The sequence below is a fragment of the Ctenopharyngodon idella genome, chromosome 12 (genome assembly GCF_019924925.1).
Source record: "Ctenopharyngodon idella isolate HZGC_01 chromosome 12, HZGC01, whole genome shotgun sequence".
In the NCBI taxonomy this organism is placed as follows: domain Eukaryota; kingdom Metazoa; phylum Chordata; class Actinopteri; order Cypriniformes; family Xenocyprididae; genus Ctenopharyngodon; species Ctenopharyngodon idella.
The window spans coordinates 12,704,523-12,728,702 of NC_067231.1; the positions used below are offsets into that span (position 1 = coordinate 12,704,523).

The window sequence follows — 24,180 nt, forward strand, 5'->3', positions numbered from 1 at the left end:
ATTAGACAAGCCCAATTTCAAAGAAATCTATTGAGTTGATGTGTGTTTTTCATGCTGCAGTGAAACAATGTGGAATTGGAACTGTTCACACAGTTGGCTGATATCTAGATTAGAAGACTCATAAACTACAAGTTCAGCTGAATAATAAGGGAAAAAACTGGAATCATCTTATCCTGACAGTGTACATTGTGTACGACAAAGCACATTGCACACTCTAAAAAAATGCTGGGTTAAAAACAACCCAAGTTGGGTTAAAAATTGACAAACCCAGTGACTGGGTAGTTTTAACCCAGCAGTTGGATTAAATGTTTGCCCAAATCTGGGCAGTTTTATTTAACCCAACTATTGTTTAAAATAACTCTATGGCTAGATTAAAATGAACCCATAATAGGTTGGAAATTAAAAATCAGACACATAATTACTAGAGGCAACAATAATAATCAATAGGTGAACTTTTGATTTTAAAATTTAATAAATGTTTATTGTTTAATTATTATTCATTAAACGTATTAATAAATATTCATTTATTAAACATATTAATAAATGTTAATTTCCATCTATCTTTAGGACATCAAAAACAAGAATTCCAAAAATTATTTAAAAATCATTTAAAAGAATAGATCAGCTTTTCAATTGAGTCAAAAGTGTCAGAGGGGTCAGGAAGGCAGACTGCAAGGTCTCAAGTTAATATGGCAACCCATCAGTTAGAATGAGCTCAACAAACACTTCTCATTAATGCAGTCATGCATCATTTCACTTTTCACTGTAATCATTTGTAAGACCCAAAAGGAGCCCCAAACCTGGAAGATGTCACATTTTCTGAGTACTTACAGAAGACGTGCATCACCCATCGTGCCTGTTAATCATTTTAGCTGAGCTTGTTACTTATTCCTGCCTGTTTTGCTGTGTGTGTCATCTTTCGCTCAGCGGAGTCACTGACCGGGCCTCACATCTGCAGAAGGAATTCCATGACCAGTGAGTGTGGCGGCAGAGAGGTGCAACTTGTGTTTGGGACTGGGAGTTTTGGAGTTTGAGGGAAGTAAAAGCAGTGGGAAGGACAGACTCCATGGCACAGGAAAGGAAGAAAGGAGGGGTCCTTCCTCCGGATGGAGGCTGGGGATGGATGATCGTGGCTGGCTGCTTTGTGGTAACTGTTTGCACAAGAGCTGTTACGAGGTAAGCTTTTTGGAGCATGTATGCTGTTGCTCATACCTGTATAGAACTAGAACAGTTTGATATAGTGATAGGTGTTTTGTTTTCAGCCATAATTAAACCACAGGTTTTTAACTGACCGATTTCTTGGTGATAATCAATAGCTGAAGAATAACGTCGCTGACCAAAAATTTGTATTGAATTTAAATATTAAAAAAACAACAACACAATGCAAATATACAGGAAATATCCAATAAGAACAAACAGAGGGGAGGGAAGCAACAGACATAACAAATCAAAAGTCAGATCCATGGGGAAAAGTCTAGTGCATTTTCTCTACACAATCTCATAAACCTTCTGTCCTTAAAAATGTCTTGATTTGTTCCTCAAATGGGTTTAACCCAAAAAGTACATACACTTGTATAGTACAGTACATGAGGCTCAACAGAATGCTATATTTAGTTCATTCCACACTGAGAATTACCTAGAATGTGTCATTGGTTCACAAAGTGACAAGCGCTATCTGGTGTTTCTGCTGCAGCCTTTGAGGTCAGGTTACATTTGACAGACTTGTAAACAGCTTTCAGGCGTTCACAAATGAATATAGATAACACAGTGTTGTTTTTACATATATTGGAAGAAGGAGTTTTTACTGCTTTGACTGATTAACACATCTGTGTGTTTATTTTGTGCTGTTGTGTCATTTGTTGCTACAAAAAAGGAAGACTTTACCTCTTTAACATATTACATACCTATATATAAAAAAAACTTCAATAGTTCTTTTATATTACATAATGTTAAATGGGTAAAGTCTTCCTTTTATACTGCTTTGGACAAACTGTTCCATTTAGATATTTTGAGCTCCCCCCTCAGGCAGTGAATGTGCCGAACGGACTATGCTGGTTAAGCCATTATTAATGGCTGGTTAAGCCACTATAATTCATTGTTTCATTTAAATGTACAGGTACATCATGTGAAAAGCGAGAACCTGATGAACAGGTCTGCAAAGCTGCTAATTACATTTACTAGGATGAAATTGCAGGCGGGCTAGTGAGAACAAAGCAGTTAATTTGACCTCACCTCTGAAACAAGCACTCTTTTGACCATTTCTTAAGTCCTGCTGAGATAAGTGGTGATAATCAACCCAAGGAGTACCAGATGATGAAACTCTTTTTGAGCTTAAAGTGCAGCCAGTAGTTTTCAGATGGAAAATGTGCCTTTTTAATCTCTTCTTTATCTTATGGATATTCTCTTCTCTACCCTTAACCCCTTAAAAAGCTCTTATCATCCAAGTATGTGTGTGTTATTAAAGTCAATAGTGTTTTCACACTAACTGTGGAATGGTTGACTGAATGACATCTCCTTCTTTAATGATTGATGGCCAGACACGTCTGTCTCAGTGGCAGAAGACGTGAGTTGCTGGCTGTCATACCCACACTGAGTGCTCTGACCTGAGTGACCTGCCTGGTGATCTAGTTTTGTTTGTTCAGGTGCAGAACAGGCACTGCAGAGGCTTGTGCCTCATTACCTCGTCTCAGTCTTTCATATCCAGACACCCACAATCTGTTCATTTTAACTGGCTGTGAATGTCACTGGACCTTAAAGCATGTTTGTTAGGCTGAAATGTCACAATACGGTCCTTTAAAGACCACAGACTTGGTTTATGTGGTTTGTGTTCTGTCTGATCAGAGTTGTTTTGTAATTTTCTCTTTTCCAGATGCATCTCCATATTCTTCGTTGAGTTTCAAATGCACTTTGCAAGAGATTACTCTGGGACAGCATGGATTCATTCATTAGTGGACTGCACAACCATGCTGTGTGGTAATGATCATACTGACACTAAAGCCATCACACATTGGCGTATCACAATCATCATCATTGGCTGGTCTGAAAAAGGGTTTCCATCTGCAGAACTTAGTTACAAAATGTTTGCACATCTGAGACAATACTGTTGCGTAAGAAACTAAGAAAGACCTGCAGTCTGTGGGAGTTCTCTTGAAGTCAGCAACACACAGCGAACATCTTGAGAGGACATGCCAGTGTTGCAAGTTTGACCCAAAAAAACAGGCCTGTTTGAATTCCTTACACCCGGTGATGTCTGCTGTTGACAGTACAGCAATCTTAAGAATTACATTGCTAAGGAAAGGCCATCTTTAGGCTGCTGACTAGTAAACAAAAGACGTAAGAAATGCTGTTTTTACAAAAAGCTTTCCATGGCTGACATGTTCTTTTTTTACCACAAGGCTGATTTGTTTATGGGGCCATGCTGTTCAGAGGTTTCTGTAAGCACACAGTTGCAAATCATATATGTTGTAATATGTTGTCATGTAATATGAGAGAGCAGCTTTCCCCCTTATTAACAAAAGAATTTGATTATCGCAAAAACAATTAGGGAATAAAGCATTTCCACCTGTTCCATTCATGTGTTCAAGATAACAAAATTTATACTTCTGGGAAAATTGGCAAAAAAAAAAAAAAGAAGAAGAAGTAGGAAGAAAATAGGAGCAATGTTTTTTGTTTTGTTTTTTTTGTTTGTTTGTTTTTTGTTTTGTTGTTTTTTTTTGGGGGGGGGGTCGAGATATGAAGTGGTTATATTTTAACACATTTATAATGCAGAACAACCGCACCCCCAGCCCAACCACACCCCTCCACACAAATTCAAAATAAATGGTGAAATTATAATAGCATTTCTTATTCTGAATTATATTCAGAAATATTCTGACATATTCCTCAAGGTTTTACTTTTACTGCTGTCCACCTTACTAACTTGAATTACTACAATGTCTGACACTTCAGTATAAATAGAAAAATAAAAAATGCTCACAATTAAAACTGAAAATGCTAAAACTTGACCAGTAAATCATTTTATAATGTCTAAATATATACCTAAATGCATAATGAAGAAAAAAGAAAAAAGAAAAGAAAAAAACTGAAGAAAATGACCCAGGGGAACAGTTCATTTGCTCCAAATCAAGCTATAAGGCACTTGATTTAGAGCACACAGATGAAAAGATCTGGGTCTGTATTCACAAAACATTTTATCTTACCAAGAGTTCTCCTAAATGGCAGTAAAAGTTCTTAGCTAAGAGTTTTCTCTTATAACCTATTCACAAAACTGCTGAGACCAACTTTTACTAAGGAATAGAGAGAAGTCTTAAGCTAAGAGTAAGGGTGGGGTTTGACCTCGTTGCTATGGACTATGCACACAGTGATTGGCTGACGGGGAGGAGTCTCTGTCAGCGATTTAATCATAGAAATATTGTAGAATGAGGTATCATGTTTCCATATCCAATTAAAACTTCTAAAATACAAATGTTGCCATATTCAAATAAAGATTTTAAAATAAAAATGTTGCCATATTCAATTAAAGATTTTAAAATAAAGTTTGGGAAGAGCACATTCAAACAGTCTATCTAATCAGCTCGAGAGGAGGAATATATAGACAGACGAGGACAGCAGACTCACCTATAGTTACCTTGACAGTTTTCTGCATCCCTCTGCCACCCTGCTCCTCACTCTCGGACAGGGTCCTGGGGATACGGGGAGAACTCTGGATTTGGACTTACTTCCAAGCTCAGAGCCCTCGATCCCCTTGCAGCACGCCAAATACGCCTATTATATTTTTTTTACTCTATTCGATCATTTGTAAATGTGAACTAGTGAAAACAACTGCCACAGGTAATTGGACATTATTTATTTATTTATTAAAGGTTTTTTTGGGGCGTTTTATCGTGGATTCAAATCTATAAATCAAAATCTATATTGCATTTATGAAGAAAAAGTTCAGCACCTAAGGCTCTATCACCTCATGGTGTACGGTGTCTTTAGGTGGATTAGGATTGTTTGTGATTTGGTCTTAGTGACTTAGGAGTCCTCTTGACTACTCCTAGTGTTTCACAGATTTAGGAGCTAGTTTTAGCACTAAAATGCTTTGTGAAATACTCTTAGAGCAAAAATTTAGGAGTCCTAAATTAGGACTGACACGCCCATTATTTTTAAGAGTTTCTCCTAAATCGGCAAGTTAGGAGCTACTTTTAGCCTTAAGATGTTTTGTGAATACGGCCCCTGATGAAATTATGTTTGCATGTTTGGGAGCTTGTCAAGCAGTTCCCAGGCAGTAATAGTGACCAATTATCTGAGAATTATGTAATATCTTCAAATTTGTTCAAAAATACACTACTGTTCAAAACTTTGAAGTTTCAGTAGCAAATACTCTAGTCTTCATTGTCACATGATACTTCACAGTTTATTCTAATATGCTGTTTTGGTGCTCAAGAAACATTTCTTATTGTAAGCAATGTCGAAAACATGCAGTGGTGCTGCCTAATTATGTGGAAACCATGATACTTTTTTTCCAGATTTCTTTGATGAATAGAAGTTCAAAATAACAGCTGTCACTTTACTGTCACCTTTAAAGAATTTAATGCATCCTTGCTAAATAAAAGTAATAATTTAAAAGTAAAAAGTCTTAATTTCCACACTGTAGTGTACATGGATGGAAACCTGGCTTACATTAAATATTATTTAAATATTACTTTTATCATTTTTTACATATTGTTCAGTATGACTTGCACAACATACATGTTTATTCACTTTACTTTTGTAGCTCCACTCGGAAGCCTGATTGGGAATCGGTTGTCATGCCGCATAGCTGTAATACTAGGAGGATTCCTGGCCTCAATAGGACTAGTCCTCAGCTCCTTCGCCACAAGTCTGGAATATCTTTACCTTACCCTGGGAGTGGTAACTGGTAAGACCCCTAAAACACTGACCTACAGACCCATATTCTGCACTTGGTATGTAGCAAGTTTAGCATGTTTACAGTTTTATTTTATATTCCTCTTTTTTAGGGCTTGGCTTCGCCCTTTGCTATACTCCATCTATTGCCATGGTCGGGATCTATTTCTGTGAGAGGAAGGCTTTGGCCTATGGCATTGCCATGTCTGGCAGTGGCATTGGGACCTTCATCCTGGCCCCAGTAGTACAGCTGCTAATCGAACACTATTCATGGCGTGGGGCCCTCCTCATTTTAGGGGGCTTCGTGTCTAACCTGTGTGTTTGTGGAGCTCTGTTACGGCCCATCGTTCTAAAGGAAGAGGAGGCCTGTCCTCTTCCAGTGGACTCAGAGTGTGGGTATAGCATTAAACCGCCTGCAGTAAATGGCGTTCATACAGGGAAGGCTGAAGGCGATAAATTAGAAGTGAATGCTAAACAACGCTGCCTTCAGTCCATGCAAGAATACAACTTCCTGCTCATGCCTGACTTCCTGGTGCTGGCAGGCTCTTTCCTGCTGCTGGCCAGTGGGTGCAGTCTGCCATTTGTGTACCTAGTGCCGTACGCACTGGATGTAGGTGTTGGTCATCAGCATGCTGCCTTCCTGATGTCCATACTAGGGGTCATTGACATCGTTGGAAACATCACATTTGGCTGGCTCACTGACAGAAGGTATGTTGTTTTGTGCAATGTGTTAGTATTGCATTACAGTCAAAAACAGGAATAGGTCATTTATTGACTGAGCCACATTTTGTTTGTTTTTCTTTTCTTCAGATCTATTTATCAAAAAAAAAAAAATGAAAGCACAGATTTCGTTATCCAATAAACAGCTGGGTCATTGACATGACACAGTTTCTTTGTCCAGATCTTAATACAGTGACGTTAATACACCTAATCCAAGATAAATTCTTTAATGAATTATGAATTTAAACCTTTAGAAATTTATTTAAAACCTTTAAAAGTTTAATAATAATGTTTAACCCCTTAGCATTCCTGTAAAATTTGTCTAAAACCCCTAAAAAAGGCATAGGCTATTGCATGCTGTTCTTGAACCATTTGGTCTAGGTACAGTGGAATGCTAACAGGTTAAGATGTGTATACACATCTTTGAACTTAACAGTTCAAAGGGGGTGCTAAGAAAAAAATTATGTACATCATTAACTTAATAGCTTCAATACCCTGCATTTATTGCATTTTACTTTTTAAATTTTCCATTTTACCTTAAACTATACCTTTACAAGGTCTCATTGAAAAGTGTACACAGTTACTAAGCACAGTAACCTATCAATTTTTCTTAACACCTTTATTATTACCCTATCAGCTCTTTCAACAATGGTTTATTAAAACTTCTCGACTACAGTCTCAGACATATAGGCCTATGTACGTCTACTGTAGTGGGCTAAATGAAGGAACGTGCTTGTGAATTTAAAACGAAAACAACATGGAAAAGAGCGCAGGGTGTCGGTGACGTGTTTTCATTTTCTCTTTATTTTTTCATCACCACTAGGCTAGCTAGGGTGAACGAAGTGCAAGAATTTATATTAAAATCTGTATCATTTGACGTTTATAACATGAGTGAATATTCAAAAGATCAGGGTAGCTACTCACCAATAGCAGATTACAATACAAGAGAAGAGGACAATATCTTCTGAAATATTCCGAGATGTCAAAAGTCTCTGGTCTTTTGCTTCATATTTCATTGCTCTCCAATATGATGGCTGTTGACGAGGCGCTTGATCGCTAACGCACACGTACCTGAACGTTCATTGACTCCTCCCCCAGTAAAACCGTTTATAGAGAATACGAATCTGACGTCACACCGCATTGAGTTCTGGGTAACTTCTTTGTTTATCCGCCATATTGACAGGATCGGGCAGCCTTTCCGTTATTGAGTTTAGTGCAGTAATTTGTTTTCTGTCATGATTGTGAAAAATGTCACCATTGTTTGTCATTAATGCTGCACCGATAATGGCGATAGTAACTCAGATCATCGTTCCGAGAGAAAACTGGACAATGAAAAACGTTTGCCTTTTCTACGTGTAAAAACACCAAGGGAAGCAGGTCAAGGAGATGACGAGAAGACGCCGGATGGCAAATCCTTTAGTAATGGCACTGATTAAACCCACTGCTTATCACTCAATAAAAGAATCACATTGCTAAGTGTTTTTGAAAGTTTTTGATTTTGTTTGGTTTAATAATTAACATACCTTGAATTAGCAGAACTTGAACGGGGACATTAAAATGCTTAACAAAAAAAAAAAAAAAACGCTTCATGTGGCTTAAAGACAAACACAAAATTCTATACATATCTATAAAAGCATACTGTGTGGAGCAGTGTTGCAAAGTTCATGGTTTTCCTGCGGAATTAGGCTACTTTTACACTGTTGCCGCGGGTGGTTTTTCAAGTCCGTGGGTTGAATCGACCCCTGAAATGCGATTGGGCTAGTTTTGAGGAGCAGTTGGGCGGGTTTTGTTGTGAAAACGCAATACGTTTACATGTTAAGCGGTTTCATCTCATGTAAAGAAAACGCTTAATGCAGTTAGACTGATATTAAAGAGACCAAATTCTGTATAGTTTACTAATAAAACGCTGCGCCGGTGCTATAAGCACATTTCTGGTGGGGCTATAGCCCCTGCAAGCCCCGGCCTAGCGCCACCACTGTGTATACATGTATTCAAGGTGTAAGGAAAATATGTTGGAATTTTTAAACATTCATTAAACTGAAATAATTTCTGTCAGTTAAAATTTGAAAAGGTCAAAAAGCTAAAAAAAAATAAAAAAATAAATAAAAAATCAGTTTTTAGGAAAACAGATGTCAATCGTTTGCTTCTGATCATCCTGACTAAGCCTTTCTGTATCTCTTCCAGGTGTCTGAAGAAGTACAGGAATATATGTTACATGTTTGCTGTGGGAATGGAGGGACTATGTTGTCTTTTTATCCCCCTTTTACGCACATTTGTCTTGCTGGTACCCTTCTCTGTGCTCTATGGGTACTTTGATGGAGGTTATGTTGCCCTTATTCCTGTGGTAACATCAGATGTTGTAGGGACAACATACCTCTCTTCAGCTCTCGGGGTTGTGTACTTCCTTCACGCTGTTCCCTATCTGGTCAGCCCACCCATTGGAGGTAAAAGCCACAAATTATTTTATTTTTTATTAGTTCAAAGTTCTATTATAATAAACATTATAATGGAGCTTTGTCACACTGAGTGATGAGTCAAAATTATTTTCTGTGGAAATCAACAACATGCTCAAGATTTTTTTTCTTTTATAGGTTGGTTGGTTGACACCACAGGGACTTACACAGCAACATTCTTTTTGAGTGGGTTCGCCCTGATCTCAAGCTCTCTCCTGTTGTTCTCAGTTGCCGTTATTCGCCATTGCCGGAGAAACCAAAAGAACAGCCTGAGCAAAGACCCAAAATTGGTGTCATGTGAAGGCAAACAAGTGGACTATTTTACGTCTAAAAATAAAGACTTGACAATAATTTTTCCAGCCACTTCCTAGCATTGGAATAGCAATTTTCTTCTTTTTTTTTAATTGTCTAGTTCTTTTTAATCAATTGTATGACATATTGTTATCATATATACAGTCATTAATAATGTTTAATTGAGAGAAGAAATGTTTGTGTATACATTTTTTCACATGCCTTTTGTTGACTTTTTGTTAAAAAGTATTTTATTGTCAACTACAGTAGCAGCCTTTAAAGAAAGTGGGTTACAACACATCAAGACTTACATTTTATGTATTTTCTTTGTGTTTCATATTTAATGTATCAGCATTCAGTGAGTTTGTGGGGAGGGTTTTTTTCTGTGGACAGAATTACAAAGTTAGGTTATTATACTTGAAGCTCCAGTTGTAGTACATTATTAAAGTCTGTAGAGGACAGTGCTGATCCCTAGATATCTGGACAGTCTGAGCTGCTGTTATAATTCAGATATCAAGGGTAGTACATTTGCTCATGCTCTGCAAATGGTTTGTAAAGGTCTGATATTTTTATTCAACAATGCCTTTTTTATGGTCATGAGTTGCTACAACTAAGCAGTTCTTCAACGATTCTTTAAATGAGTTTCTTGAGAATATTATGCAAGAGGCTGAAGATATATTGTTTGTATGGAGGCTACTAGGGCATGGGACTAATATATAAGCTTTAGAATTTGATGTTCAACAGTCTAAACTAAATGTTTAGTAATAGTTTTAGGTATAGTGAATTTCATCAGTTTCATTGGGTTAAAAAAATGTGACTATATAAAACCATGAAAAGTATTATAGGTAATATTCTACATATATGTAATAATCCACATATTTTCATCTCATGATTCTGCAAGTTTAAGTGATATTAGTTACTGGTAACAACAATTTTCTTAATAACAAGTAATGCACACAAAAAGCAATACAGGTTTATAAAAATGTAGTTATAATGTCTGGTGGGTTTTTTTCTATTTTTTTATTTCCATTCTTAGAAGAAAAGGTTCTATATAGAAACATAAAGGGTTCTGTCAGGTGCTTCATATATAGAAGCTTTTATGGGTTCCCATCATGGGATCATTTTACGAAATTAATTTTAATTATTTCATTTCTTCAATTCATTTTTTATTTTAATGACATTTTATGAATGAAACAACTTGTAAACATACTTTATCACAAGAAAAATTGAAATAACCTGTTAAACTTGAAAGAATTATGCAATCGTTTAAGACATTTCTCTATGGAATGTCATGACGATACTGAAAACCAAATGCATTATAAGACACCATTTCATTTAACAATAAAAGAGATTCTCCATTTTGAACAAAGATCTGGCAACATGTTTTTTGATAAATTTTTTTGTAATATTCTGTTTAGAAAGACAACCAACTTAACAGTTTTCCCCACAAGCACAGCAATATTCTAAAAATCATGATTCAATTGGGCACTAAAATTCATTCCACTGTAAATGTACGAAAAATTTGTTCTAGGCCAAACATTTTTGTTCAAGCAGAAAAGAGGGGATATGTAAGGGGATGTGATCACTTAAATGGATAAAGTGTGGCCGTGTTTATGCAAACTACCAGCTGCAGGGACTCCCTGCCTCATTTAGAATACCCAAATTCATCAACATTTAGAATGAAGGCAAGCACAAATTTATGTTCAAATGCACCTGTTTTCCTGCGCACTTAAGTAGCCTCCACAAATGAGGACCATTGTTTTTAAATCACTAATTATATACAACCCGAATTCCGGAAAAGTTGGGACGTTTTTTAAATTTGAATAAAATGAAAACTAAAAGACTTTCAAATTACCTGAGCCAATATTTTGTGCACAATAGAACATAGATAACATAACAAATGTTTAAACTGATAAATTTTTCACTTTTATCCACTAAATGAGCTCATTTCAAATTTGATGCCTGCTACAGGTCTCAAAAAAGTTGGCACGGGGGCAACAAATGGCTGAAAAAGCAATAAATTTTGAAAAGATTCAGCTGGGAGAACATCTAGCAACTAATTAAGTTAATTGATATCAGGTCTGTAACATGATTAGCTATAAAAGGGATGTCTTAGAGGCAGAGTCTCTCAGAAGTAAGGATTGTGGAAAACAATGTTCCTCAACGTCAAATTGCAAAGGCTTTGCAAATCTCATCATCTACAGTGCATAACATCATCAAAAGATTCAGAGAAACTGGAGAAATCTCTGTGCGTAAGGGACAAGGCCGAAGACCTTTATTAGATGCCCGTGGTCATCGGGCCCTCAGACGACACTGCATCACTCATCGGCATGATTGTGTCAATGACATTACTAAATGGGCCCAGGAATACTTCCAGAAACCACTGTCAGTAAACACAATCCACCGTGCCATCTGCAGATGCCAACTAAAGCTCTACCATGCAAAAAGGAAGCCATATGTGAAGCGCCGTCATGTCCTGTTGGCCAAGGCTCATTTAAAATGGACTGTTTCAAAGTGGAAAAGTGTTCTATGGTCAGACGAGTCCAAATTTGACATTCTTGTTGGAAATCACGGACGTCGTGTCCTCCAGGCTAAAGAGGAGGGAGACCTTCCAGCGTGTTATCAGCGTTCAGTTCAAAATCCAGCATCTCTGATGGTATGGGGGTGCATAAGTGCATACGGTATGGGCAGCTTGCATGTTTTGGAAGGCACTATGAATGCTGAAAGGTATATAAAGGTTTCCAGATGACATCTATTTCAGGGAAGGTCTTGTGTATTTCAGCAGGACAATGCAAAACCACATACTGCAGCTATTACAACAGCATGGCTTCGTCATAGAAGAGTCCAGGTGCTGAATTGGCCTGCCTGCAGTCCAGATCTTTCACATATAGAGAACATTTGGCGCATCATTAAACGAAAAAGATGACCACAAACTCTTCAGCAGCTGGAAACCTACAGTGCTCAGCGTAAATGAGTACACCCCCTTTGAAAAGTAACATTTTAAATAATATCTCAATGAACACAAAAACAATTTCCAAAATGTTGACAAGACTAAGTTTAATATAACATCTGTTTAACTTATAACATGAAAGTAAGGTTAATAATATCATTTAGATTACACATTTTTCAGTTTTACTCAAATTAGGGTCATGCAAAAATGAGTACACCCCACAACAAAAACTACTACATCTAGTACTTTATATGGCCTCCATGATTTTTAATGACAGCACCAAGTCTTCTAGGCATGGAATGAACAAGTTGGCAACATTTTGCAACATCTATCTTTTTCCATTTTTCAAGAAAATGACTTTTTTAGAGACTGGATGCTGGATAGAGAGTGATGCTCAACTTGTCTCTTCAGAATTCCCCATAGGTGTTCGATTGGGTTCAGATCAGGAGCCACTGAATCACTTTCACCCTGTTCTTCTTCAGAAATCCAATAGTGGCCTTAGATGTGTGTTTAGGATCATTGTCATGTTAGAAAAGTGCACGACGACCAAGGGCACGGAGTGATGGTAGCATCTTCTCTTTCAGTATAGAGCAGTACATCTGTGAATTCATGATGCCATCAATGAAATGCAGCTCCCACATAAGGACACTGCCACCACCATGTTTCACTGTAGGCACCATGCTTTTTTCTTTGTATTCATCACCTTACAGTTTTGAAGCCATCAGTTCCAAAAACACTTATCTTGGTCTCATCACTCCAGAGTACAGAGTCCAAGTAGTCTTCATCTTTATCAGCATGGGCCCTGGCAAACTCTAGGTGGGCTTTTTTGTCCCTGGGCTTTAGGAGAGGCTTCTTTCGTAGACGGCACCCATGCATGCCATTCCTCTGTAGTGTACGCCGTATTGTGTCACAGGAAATAATCACCCCAGTTTGGCTTTCTACTTCTTTAGATAATTGCAGTGAACTTGCATGCCGATTTTCTTCAACCCTTCTCATCAGAAGACACTCCTGTCAAGGTGTTCATTTCCGTGGATGACCTGGACGTCTCTGTGAGATGGTTGCAGTTCCATCTTTTTAAAATGTTTGTACCACTTTTGCTACAGTATTCTGACTGATAAGTAAAGCTTTGCTGATCTTCTTGTAGCCTTCACCTTTCTGGTGTAAAGAATTTTTTTTCTTTCTCAGGTCTTGTGACATTTCTCTTCCTTGTGGTGCCATTGCTGACAGCATGAAATGGGAAGGGGTTTTAACACCCTTTTATAGTCAACTGTCTGCTGGACACCTGTGTAATGAATAATTAGACTCACCTGTGGTTGAATTCTTGTTAAATTAGACATTTGTAGTCTAAAATTTAGCTTTGCTCCAGAGACTTTCAGTGGGGTGTACTCATTTTTGCATGACCCTAATTTGAGTAAAACTGAAAATGTTGTTCCCTAAGTTATATTATTAACCTTACTTTCATGTTATAAGTTAAACAGATGTTATATAAAACTTAGTCTTGTCAACATTTTGGAAATTGTTTTTGTGTTCATTGAGATATCGTTTAAATATCGTGTTACTTTTCAAAGGGGGTGTATTCATTTACGCTAAACACTGTATATCAGGCAAGATATGCTACACCATGCCTATCTCAGCTGTTTGATCGCAGGTAAATCCACAGTGCAAGATTAATCAGTTTTAGTACGATACAGAGCAACAGCATAACCAGTGTTCCACTCGTTATTTTCTGGATCCAGTTCCACAGCCTTCTTAAAAACTTCTACGACTCTGTCATAATATTTGCAAGAGGATTTAAGATTTAAGGGCCATCCACTCAGTTGGAAATGTTTCATTTGTTTTCTGAAGCTTCATCAGGTAACTTTCACACTCTGAGTAGTTCTTCATGTGGTAGTTTATCCAGGTTAAAATTCCATAAGTGACAATAAGAGTCTTGTCACAGTTCTTGCCAAGGTTTTCTTTAAAGGGATAGTTCACCCAAAAATGAAAATTATCCCATGATTTATTCACCCTCAAGCCATCCTAGGTGTATATGATTATCTTCTTTCAGACGAACACAATCAGAGATATATTTAAAAATATCCTTAGTCCTCCAAGGTTTATAATAGTTGTGAATGGGGGGGGGAGCACGTTTTGAATTAAAAAATAATGCATCCATCCATAAACACATAAACCCAGTGGGTTAATAAAAGCCTTCTGAAGCAAAGCGATGCGTTCGACTTGAAGCAGTGACTTCAGCTATGTTGGTGTTTGTACAAGCGTGTTAGACTCTCAGGGAGCAAAAAAACACTAATACCGATGCATTCATAGCAGTAGACAGTGTTTTCATTTGTTTTTAACGTTAGAGAAATAACAATCTAGCGTTTGAACAGAGCACATTCAGATCTTGAGGGACTTGTATGCATGCTGTGTGGTCGCTATGCTTGACTCTCTTTTGAGAGAGTAAGAGTTGAGTGCCTACAACCTGTGGTTCGGGACCCGTGGCTGCCGTTGTAGGCAGAGCATGGGAGGAGTCTGATGAGAAACCCTTTCCCTTTCATGCTAGCCACGATATTTTCATGTCAATTTCCAATCTGGAACTGATTAAGGTGGAATTGGATGCAGAATGGGATGAGGTGGATGTTATTCATAAATTTGCCCCCTCTGCTGTCCACACACATGTGAAAGTTGTACTATCACCTGAGGCAGATTTAGCTATCCTTGCCACAAAGCACACGGCCAATGAAATTGGGCGTTAATGGTTGCTATAGTCGTGGGGGTGCATTTGTAATAAGGAGGAAAAAGAAATTCTTTTTCTTGATGCTTGATGCTCAGAGCTCTGAGTCTCAGTCAACAGCTTCCAGGAGATATGTTTCTCTCTAGCGGTTCGTGGGGGGTTTGCTTTCAGGGACCTGTATGACGACAAGTGTGCTTATTGCCAGAGTGGAGTTTTGTCCACAAAATTTGTGGCTCTTTTAATTCTAGGTACTTGAGCGCGGTATGGAAGTAAGCTTAGTATTAACATTAGTATCAAGTTTAATGGCTCTCTGTGAGCCTCCTTGATAGGAGCAGTTCTGTCTGGGCGTACTCCCCCTGTTCTGAGGGTTGTCATGCTGAGTACTCCACTCCACAGAGCTCCGTTTAACATTAGTGTTAAGTTGAATGGCTTGCGGTGAGCCTCCTTGATAAGCTGATATTTGGTTGAGCGTGTTTAGTGCTCCCCTCGTTTTAGAGGGTTGTCATGCTGAGTACTCCACTCCCCATAGCTTCATTTAGCATCAAGGGTCAAGATGAATGTTTTTTGTAAGTCGCCTTGACAAGTTTGTTACGATTGAGCGTTGTTAGTACTCACCTCGTTTTATGCTTTCATGCTGAGTACTCCGCTCCCTAAGAGCTCTGTTTAACATTAGAGTCAAGCTGATTGGCTTTCTGTGAGCCCCCTTGACAAACTTAGTTACAGTTGAGCAAGTTGAGCATCCTTGACAAACTTAATTATTGCTTAGCATTGTCAGTACTCCCTTCATTTTAGATGGTCATCATGCTGATTACTTCACTCCTTAGAGCTCTGTTTAGCCTTAGTGTCATGAGGTATGGCTCCTTGTGAGCCTCCTTGACAAGCTTTGTGAGTGTTGCTAGGCCTCCATTTGTTTTAGAGAGTCATCTTGCTGAGGACTCCACTCTCCAGAGCTCCACTTGGTTAGTTTTTTTGTGTGTGGAATAGGCCTCCTCTATTTTTAGAGAGTCATCCTGTTGAGGCCTCCGTTCTTTGGAGCTCCCCTTTTAAATAGTGCAGAGAGATTGTAAGGCTCTTTTGTGAGCCTCCTTGACTACTGTCTTTAGAGTAGAGCGTTGCTAGGCCTCCTCTCATTCTTGAGAGCCTTTCTGCTGAGGCTTCTGCTCCCCTGAACTCTGCTTGAATAGTGGTATCGAGTGGCATGGCTCTCTGTGAGCCCCTTGGTAGAGTTATCTATAGTGTAGGGTGTAGTTAGGCCTCCTCTTGTTCCAGAGAGTCATCCTGCTAAGGCCTCCACTCATTAGAGATCTTTGCTACGCTGAGCTCTTATTTGGATCGAGCATGATTACTACTCCCCTTGCTTGAGAGGGGAGTAGTAATGCTGAGTTCTCCACTCCCTAGAGCTCTATGTACATTTATATCAAGTGGTAGGGCTCTTTTGCGAGCCTCCTTGATCAGTTAAGTTTGGTGAGTTGCCTCCTTGAGAAGAATAGTCTGGTGAGTTTGGCTAGTACTCCCTTCACTTTAGAGGGTCGTTATGCAGAGTACTCTGCTCCCTAGAGCTCTGCACAGTTTTAGTATGAAGTCATTAGGCTCTCTGTGAGCCTCCTTGATGTATGACTTTAGGTTGAGTTTGGAACTCCCCCCATTTAGAGGGTTGTTATGCAGAGTGCCCTGCTCCCTAGAGCCCTTTAAGCAATGTGGTCAAATTGAATGGCTCTCTGTGACCCTCCTGGGCAAGCTGTTTTCATGACAGAGCCTATGTAGTACTCCCCTTATTTGAGAGGGTTGGTATGCAGAGTGTTTCACTTCCTGGAGCTATGTACAGCAATTCCATTAAGTCAGTAGGCTTTCTTTGAGCCTCCTTGATGAGCTGTTTCAGCTAGAGCTCTGTGAATAGCTGCCGAGTTGGTTGGCCTCCTGTGGGCCCCCTTGACAAGCTGATTTAATGTTGAGCCTTGTTTGTACTCCCCTTGTTATAAAGGGTCGTTATGCTGATATATCGAGTTGAAGGACTCTCTGTGAGCCTCCTTGATAAACTTACTTCAGGTTGAGTTGGTTAGTACTCCTCTCATTTTAGAGGGTCGTTATGTAGAGTACTCTGCTCCTCTAGAACTATGTTTGGGTGCTCTGTAGGTCCTGTATAACCCTTTTCGGGCTGAGTAGAGTTACTCCCCTCGCTTGGAGGGTCGGTATGCTGTGTCTCTGCTTTCCAGGACTCCAGTCTCTGGAAACCGGTTTGGCCAGGGTCTATTTTTGTTCATGGCCATATTCTTTTAACTAGGGATGCATCGATACCGATACCAGTATCGGTATCGGCCCGATACTAAGCTCATGTACTTGTACTCGTACTTGTAAAAATACCCCCGATACCAAAGACCGATACCTCATGTGACGTAACTGTCAGAATTTTACGTGCACAGAGACACCGATGGCAGCAGCAGAAACAATGTAAGCCTCAGGGGTGTGGAAATACTTCAAAATTAATGATGACAACCCACACATTGCAAACTTACAATCACAGCTCATTATCGATTAGTGAAAGCGGGATAGGCGGGATAGGTGGAATCATGCTGAATGACACAGACCAGAAGCGCTCTCTCTTGTGCACACTCTCTCTCTTTCTTGTGCGCGATCAGTTCTCCTTGTGCCTAAATGGTCAAATGCACACATAGTTGCCAAAATGTCCATTGTGTGCAGTATCTCACATAAATACAGACCGGTTATGGCTTAAGTGGACGTAAACATTTGGGATACAGGATATATGTCAGTATCCATGGATTCGGTCTTTAATAAAACAACAAAAGATGTTAAATAAATGTATACATGTTATATAAACCTACTGTATCTGAAAAACAAGTCTCTATATTTGTTGTATTGTTTATAATTTGTGTGTAAAAAACAACAATTATATATATTGGTAATTATGCCCTTTGAAGGTTATTGGACACTGTGAAATTTTTGTTCTTTAAGTTTGTGACAAGCACATAAAAATGTATTACTTTTTTCATTAGAGTAATAATAAAGAAGCTCACTGTGCTTGGAAAACTGCAACATCACCGAAAAAAAGAAAAAAAGAAAAATTAATAAATGTATAGGCATCGGCATCGGTATCAGTATCGGCGAGTACCAGAAAAAAAATATCGGTACTCGTACTCGGTCCTTAAAAAATGGTATCGGTGCATCCCTAATTTTAATCCTTACGTACGGTTGCAGGCCAATTTGACCCATTTTGATTTTTGAGTTGTCGGAAATATCAGTTAACCTATGTTTTTTTTTTTCTTTAAATTTTGTGACTTTTTTTCATTTTTTCACGTCTCATTTTGGGGCAGTCGTGGCCTAATGGTTACAGAGTCGGACTTGTAACCCAAAGGTTGCGGTTTCGAGTCTCAGTACCGGCAGGAATTGTCGGTGGGGGGAGTGAATGTACAGTGCTATCTTTCACCCTCAATACCACGGCTGAGGTGAGACCTTTGAGCAAGACACCGAACCCCCAACTGCTCCCCTGGTGCCACAACAAAAATTGGCTGCCCACTCCTCCGGGTGTGTGTGTTTGTTCACTGTGTGCACTTGGATGGGATAAATGTAGAGCACAAATTCCGAGTATGGGACACCATTCTTGGCTACATGTCACGTTACGTCACATTGTTTTGACATATACACACAAAATTACTATTAAGTTTGTGATGTTTGCGGGTCAATTTGACCCCGATATTTTAATATTCTAAGGCAACTGTACAGACCCAAAATAATAACATTTCTTGGATATATTTTGTAATTTTAGTTTCTGAACTACTCTATTAAGATTAAAAAGGAGCTTTTCCCCCACTTATTTCAATACAGAAAAATATTGTCAGCCACATATGGTAAAAATTAGCTATTAATTATTTTTTCAATCTATCTGAAATACAATTAAAGTGCCCCTATTATGGATTTTTGAAAATTACCTTTCATGTAGTGTGAACATAGCTCTAAGAGAATGAAAACATTCTGCAGTTTTAAATCTGAAAGTGCACCGTATATAAAGTTATTGTCTCTCAAAAGTAAGAGTCGAATCAGAGGTAATTAAACGAGTCCTTTGTAAAATGAATCCCAAGCCGTTTCGCTGTGACGTCACAATGAAACATTAGCATATTGCCCGCCCACTTATTGGGCGCAGATGCCAGGGAAAATCCATTTTTTCAACAATACCACAGCAGTACAATCTTTTGTTGTGTTCCCGTTATTTTACTGACGACTGCTTCTCAAACCTAGGGGAGTTTAACGCAGGATTCACAAATATTGAGCATTATGAATCAGCGTGTCGAATCAGTGGTTCGGAGCGCCAAAGTCACGTGATTTCAGCAGTTTGGCGGTTTGACACGCGATCCGAATCATGATTCGACACGCTGATTCATTACGCTCCGAAGCTTCCAGACGCAGTGTTTTGAAATCGGCCATCACTATATAAGTCGTTATTTTGTTTTTTTTGGCGCACTAAAAATATTCTCGTCACTTTATAATATTAATATTGAGCCACTGTACTCACATGAACTGATTTAAATATGTTTTTAGTACATTAATGGATCTTGAGAGAGGAAATGTCATTGCTGGCTATGGAGGCAAAATTTGTGTTCCGAAGATTAACAAAGGTCTTACGGGTGTGGAACGGCATGAGGGTGAGAAATAAATGACATTATTTTCATTTTTGGGTGAACTAACCCTTTAAGCTCAGAGTGCTGGCAATGGCAATGGCAAAGCTTTGAGGCCACAGTGACATCTTGTGGTGTGACCGAACGAAATACAAGAGGTGTGCAGACCTGTCTTGGCAAGTCACACAGGGAATGAATGACTTAGAGATGGGCAATATGGCCAAAATCTTATATCACAGTTTAATTCATTTAATATCACAGCAACTTTATGTATACAGGGTGACCATACATAAACTTTTACCCCGCAGAAGGGCAATGAATGTGAGAAAGCAAAGTGGCAGGACAAAACACCGCTCTTCCATTCTGATTAGAACAAATAGGTTCTCCCTACTCAATGACGCACCCACTGAAAAACCTGTTGAAAGTGCCTCAGTTATTGGTGATTCTATAGTATGGAACGTGAAAATAGAGACACCAGGCAGCAACCATAGCTCAAATGTTTGCCAGGAGCCAGAGCGCCTGACATGAAAGCAAATTTAAAAGTGCTGGCTAATGCTAAACGTAAATACTCTAAGATTTTTCTTCTGACTTTGCCAGTCAGAGGTCACTAAAAATAACTTGAAAGAGATGTGTACTTGCAAGTACAATGTCACACACTGTAATATGCACTGCCCCCTCCCTGTTTGCTGGGGTGGCGAAATATATCCGCAGAATAATATAGATAGAAAATTCATAGACAGTTGGAAAAGTTTTTGGGGCAGACCTGACCCAAGATATTATTTAACTGATCCACAACTCTGGACCAGTAAGCCTGGATCACATGACAGTCCCATATCCAATGAGATATAATCTACATATATAATCATCATTGTACATATATAATCTCCTTAGCTAGAGCACATGTCTTGAAACTCATATAGCAGAAATAATGGCTACATCTGAAAACCTAGGCAGCTGACTTGTTGCCTTGCTGCCCTATTAGTCAATGTCTTGTAAGGCAGCTTCTGTGCATGAAGGCACCTCACAAAACTGATTTTGGACAGACTTCTGAGGCAGCGTAATAGTTTAATGATCTACAGCAAAATAGCGCGAGCTTTGGTGAGAACTAAACAAATATTTAATTACTACAGTAGTAATTTCTCGCTAGAAATGACATCAAAAGTGGAAAATGTTGGTCAAAAACGTACATTTACACACAAACTGACTGGCAAACGCAACTTTCGGACGCCATTTTTATTTTTCTAGCTCAACTGTCACAGAATGGAACGCACAGGATTGTGGGATATCAAAGGCAGCAAAGAATACATCTATGCCACCTTCAAAAATCTATCAGATGAAGGTATCTTAGGATACAGGAAGTGAAGCTAGCATTGGATTTGGACGTGCCTTGATGCCTTCCTACCTTGAAATGTGTCCTCCGAAGGCAGCATTTTCCAGTTTTCGGACACAGCCAATGTTAAAGTTCCCTTTAACCACTTGTTTGTTTCATTTTATGAATTAAATAATTAATTTCTAAATGTAGTTAGTTAAGAAAAAAGAATGTGGGGAAATAAGGAAATTTTTTTATATAAATAGGAATCAAAATAAAAAAATACAAGAATAAATAACGTTGACGGAAAGGATATTACATTTAAGTGTATCACTGCTACATACAATTTACCACATTGTACAAGGAGACCCACCCCCAGCATTCAACCTAAACTGGTCTGGGTCTGTGTGGCCATATCTCACCCAAGATCACCCAGCCCTTATGGTCCATAATTGGGCTGAATGTGGCTAAATGTGCCGTGCTTCAGTGCAAATTGAGCCAAATCCATACATCCAAAGCCTAGCCAAATCTGGCAACCATTACTGGGCCAGAGCTGGCTCACTTTTGGTGAGCCGCTGCCAGAACACGGTCAAGTGAGCTGACACTCAGACGCAATTGGCCCAATTGTGCTGGCTACCAGGGTATGTTAGACCCTATACCGACAGAGTCCCATATTTGAGCTTTTTTCCTCCTCAATTTATATTGCATGATATTGGCCTGCCTATGAACATGCAGAACGGGTTCAGACCGTTTCAATGCTCTCATCATGTTTCAGCCGGGCTGAGCCATTCTCTCAGTGACCTCATAGCTGGCTACGGCCATGGATACGCAAACACGCTAGCCTTCGATCTTCTTTCCAACCTCTGGTGCTTGGTTGGTGGTCAGAAGGCTCTTTTGGAGCCAAAGGACCAGGGCCACGGCAGGGAATATACTGAACCTTCACCTCTCTGAACCTTTCAACTACAGTCAACCTTTCAAATTGGTCAACAGCTATTGACCAGTCAGAATCAAGGACAGGAACTTGCCGTTTTATAAGTACACTTAACTAATGGCAAGTTGTTAGACATAGTTCTAAAACCTCAGTTTGTTATGCTCCAATGCTCCAACTAAACTGGATTTTAGCCCATTACTAACCTGATCAAAAATTTTGCGGTAACATGGACTTAATCTACTACAGTTAATAATTTCAGAGTAAGTCATAATGAATTCAAATGTAACAATTTATTATTAGTCAGGTAAATGTATCATGCCAGTTACAAAATCAAATTGAAGGTAATCAATACAAAACATCAAACGCTCAGAAATAAAGATGTCGCCGGAAATCGCTAGCTTCTCTATTGAAATGAATGGGATCGTGATGCTTTTTCACTCTGTGTCGCTGGTAGTGTGAATGCAGCTTTACTAGGAGCCTTCCATTTGAGAAGCATATCTGAATTATGCAGCAGCTAATGTTTCCATATATCTACTGATGAGCACTGCCCTCTACTGACTTAAATAGCATACTACAACTGGAGCTTCAGGTATAATAACCTACGTTTGTAATTCAATGTCCCACAGAAAAACGTATTCACGATACAGCCTCTCGTGGAATAATGGAATTTCCGTTTAGAACAACAAAGTGTTGTTAGACCAATCTAAATAGGGTGAGATATAGATATAGTCTTTTTCTTATTAAGTGTTTGCAGGTCTATGAGGACAAAATAAGGTATTTTTAGAAATGAGCAAGCAGGGGCGGCCAACTAAATGCCGCCCAGTATTCGTAAATTACCTCTGTTGAATGACCAAGACTGATGAGTTTGTGGCCGTGAGATCTCTGAGCGATATTTAATATTAAGCATTTAATGTACTGATTCAATTTTTATTTAGTCTTTTTCTTCCAAAATATTTGTTTGTAGCAGCAAGAAAACTGATTTGTTGTCTATAACATGGAGCGCGGTTAACATCCATATTTGCCCGTGATCCGGAGGTTTTGTCACACAGTACCGGGGAAATCTGTCTGCGACAGCAAAATCCAGCCAAAAGTCGTGTAGTGTGGGCTTGCTGAGTGCGAAAGTATACGTTTGCCTGTCATGATTACATTCGCTGTACTTTGTAATTAAAAATGTTTTAATACTTTGTATTAAAAAACCTTATATAAATTGGTGACTCGTGACCTTTCCAACGTGATTACATAATGCGTGCATTGTGGTTAAAAAGTATATAATTTTTATTATTATTATTATTATTATTATTATTTAGAAAATGACCAATCGTTTCGCTAGACAAGACCCTTATTCCTTGGCTTGGGATTGTGTAGAGCCCTTTGAAGCTGCACTGAAACCGCATTTTGGACTTTCAACCCGTTGTACCCTGGTGAAATCCACTATATGGATCCTTATAAGGCAGCCTTCTTTTTGTATCTTTCATGCAGTATTTTTGTAGGATGCATGTGTATCCTTCACGTCCTTCAGTCACCCACAATTCTTTGCATACATTTCAATTCACAAAAATGCATTAGCAGAAAATGAATCAACACTGAAATAAAGGCATTATGTTCTCCTTTGTTTTATTGTAAATTAATCACATAATGCTAAACTGTGTGTATTGTAAACCACTGGGGAACCACACAGATGGTCGTCATATACCTGCAGTTAATATTAGGGTTTTTTAATATAAAGTACTTTTCAAATTATAATTTTATTTTCATGCTGTGACCATAGGAGAGGAAGGATTTATGATGTAGCCATGCGCTCTTACTAGACCATCTCATTCTAGCGTTTAATGCTGAGGAGGACTACAATTCTTCGAAGGACTGGACAAGGAAGTACATAGCCTCACTAGGATGCAGCTTTCCATTTGAGAAGCACCCCTAAGGTTGTACATTTGCTCCTGTTCTGCAAATGGTTTGTAATGGTATGGTATTTTTGCTCAGTAATGCCTTTTGTTATGATCATGAGTTTGCTACACTTTAACAGTTCTTCAGTGATACTTTAGATAGTTCTTGGTAGTACAAGAGACAACATGTATCATGTTCAATAATAATGATAAAGAATTAATTTTCTGTACTTTTTTCTGTCATATCTGATGGATAGTCACATCGGATCATGATTTTTTTTTTTTTAAATAATTTAACAAAATGAACAAAATGCATAAATTCAATATTAACATCAGTCTGACAACCAAAATGATTGTGAATAGTTTATTATGTGAAACAAACCCTTTTGCTCAAATAAACGTACAGAGGCAGA

At 38.6% G+C, this 24,180-nt stretch overlaps 1 protein-coding gene across 1 annotated transcript; it reads left to right on the forward strand.

Moving 5' to 3' along the window:
• The first annotated feature begins 1,034 nt into the window (after nucleotides 1-1,034).
• Nucleotides 1,035-10,727, forward strand: slc16a12b (solute carrier family 16 member 12b). The gene is made up of 6 exons (XM_051915443.1): nucleotides 1,035-1,176; nucleotides 2,870-2,973; nucleotides 5,759-5,902; nucleotides 6,003-6,597; nucleotides 8,794-9,053; nucleotides 9,201-10,727. Exons 1-6 carry the CDS (start codon nucleotides 1,067-1,069, stop codon nucleotides 9,431-9,433), a joined length of 1,446 nt encoding a protein of 481 aa, XP_051771403.1. The 5' UTR covers nucleotides 1,035-1,066; the 3' UTR covers nucleotides 9,434-10,727.
• Nucleotides 10,728-24,180: the final 13,453 nt, after the last annotated feature.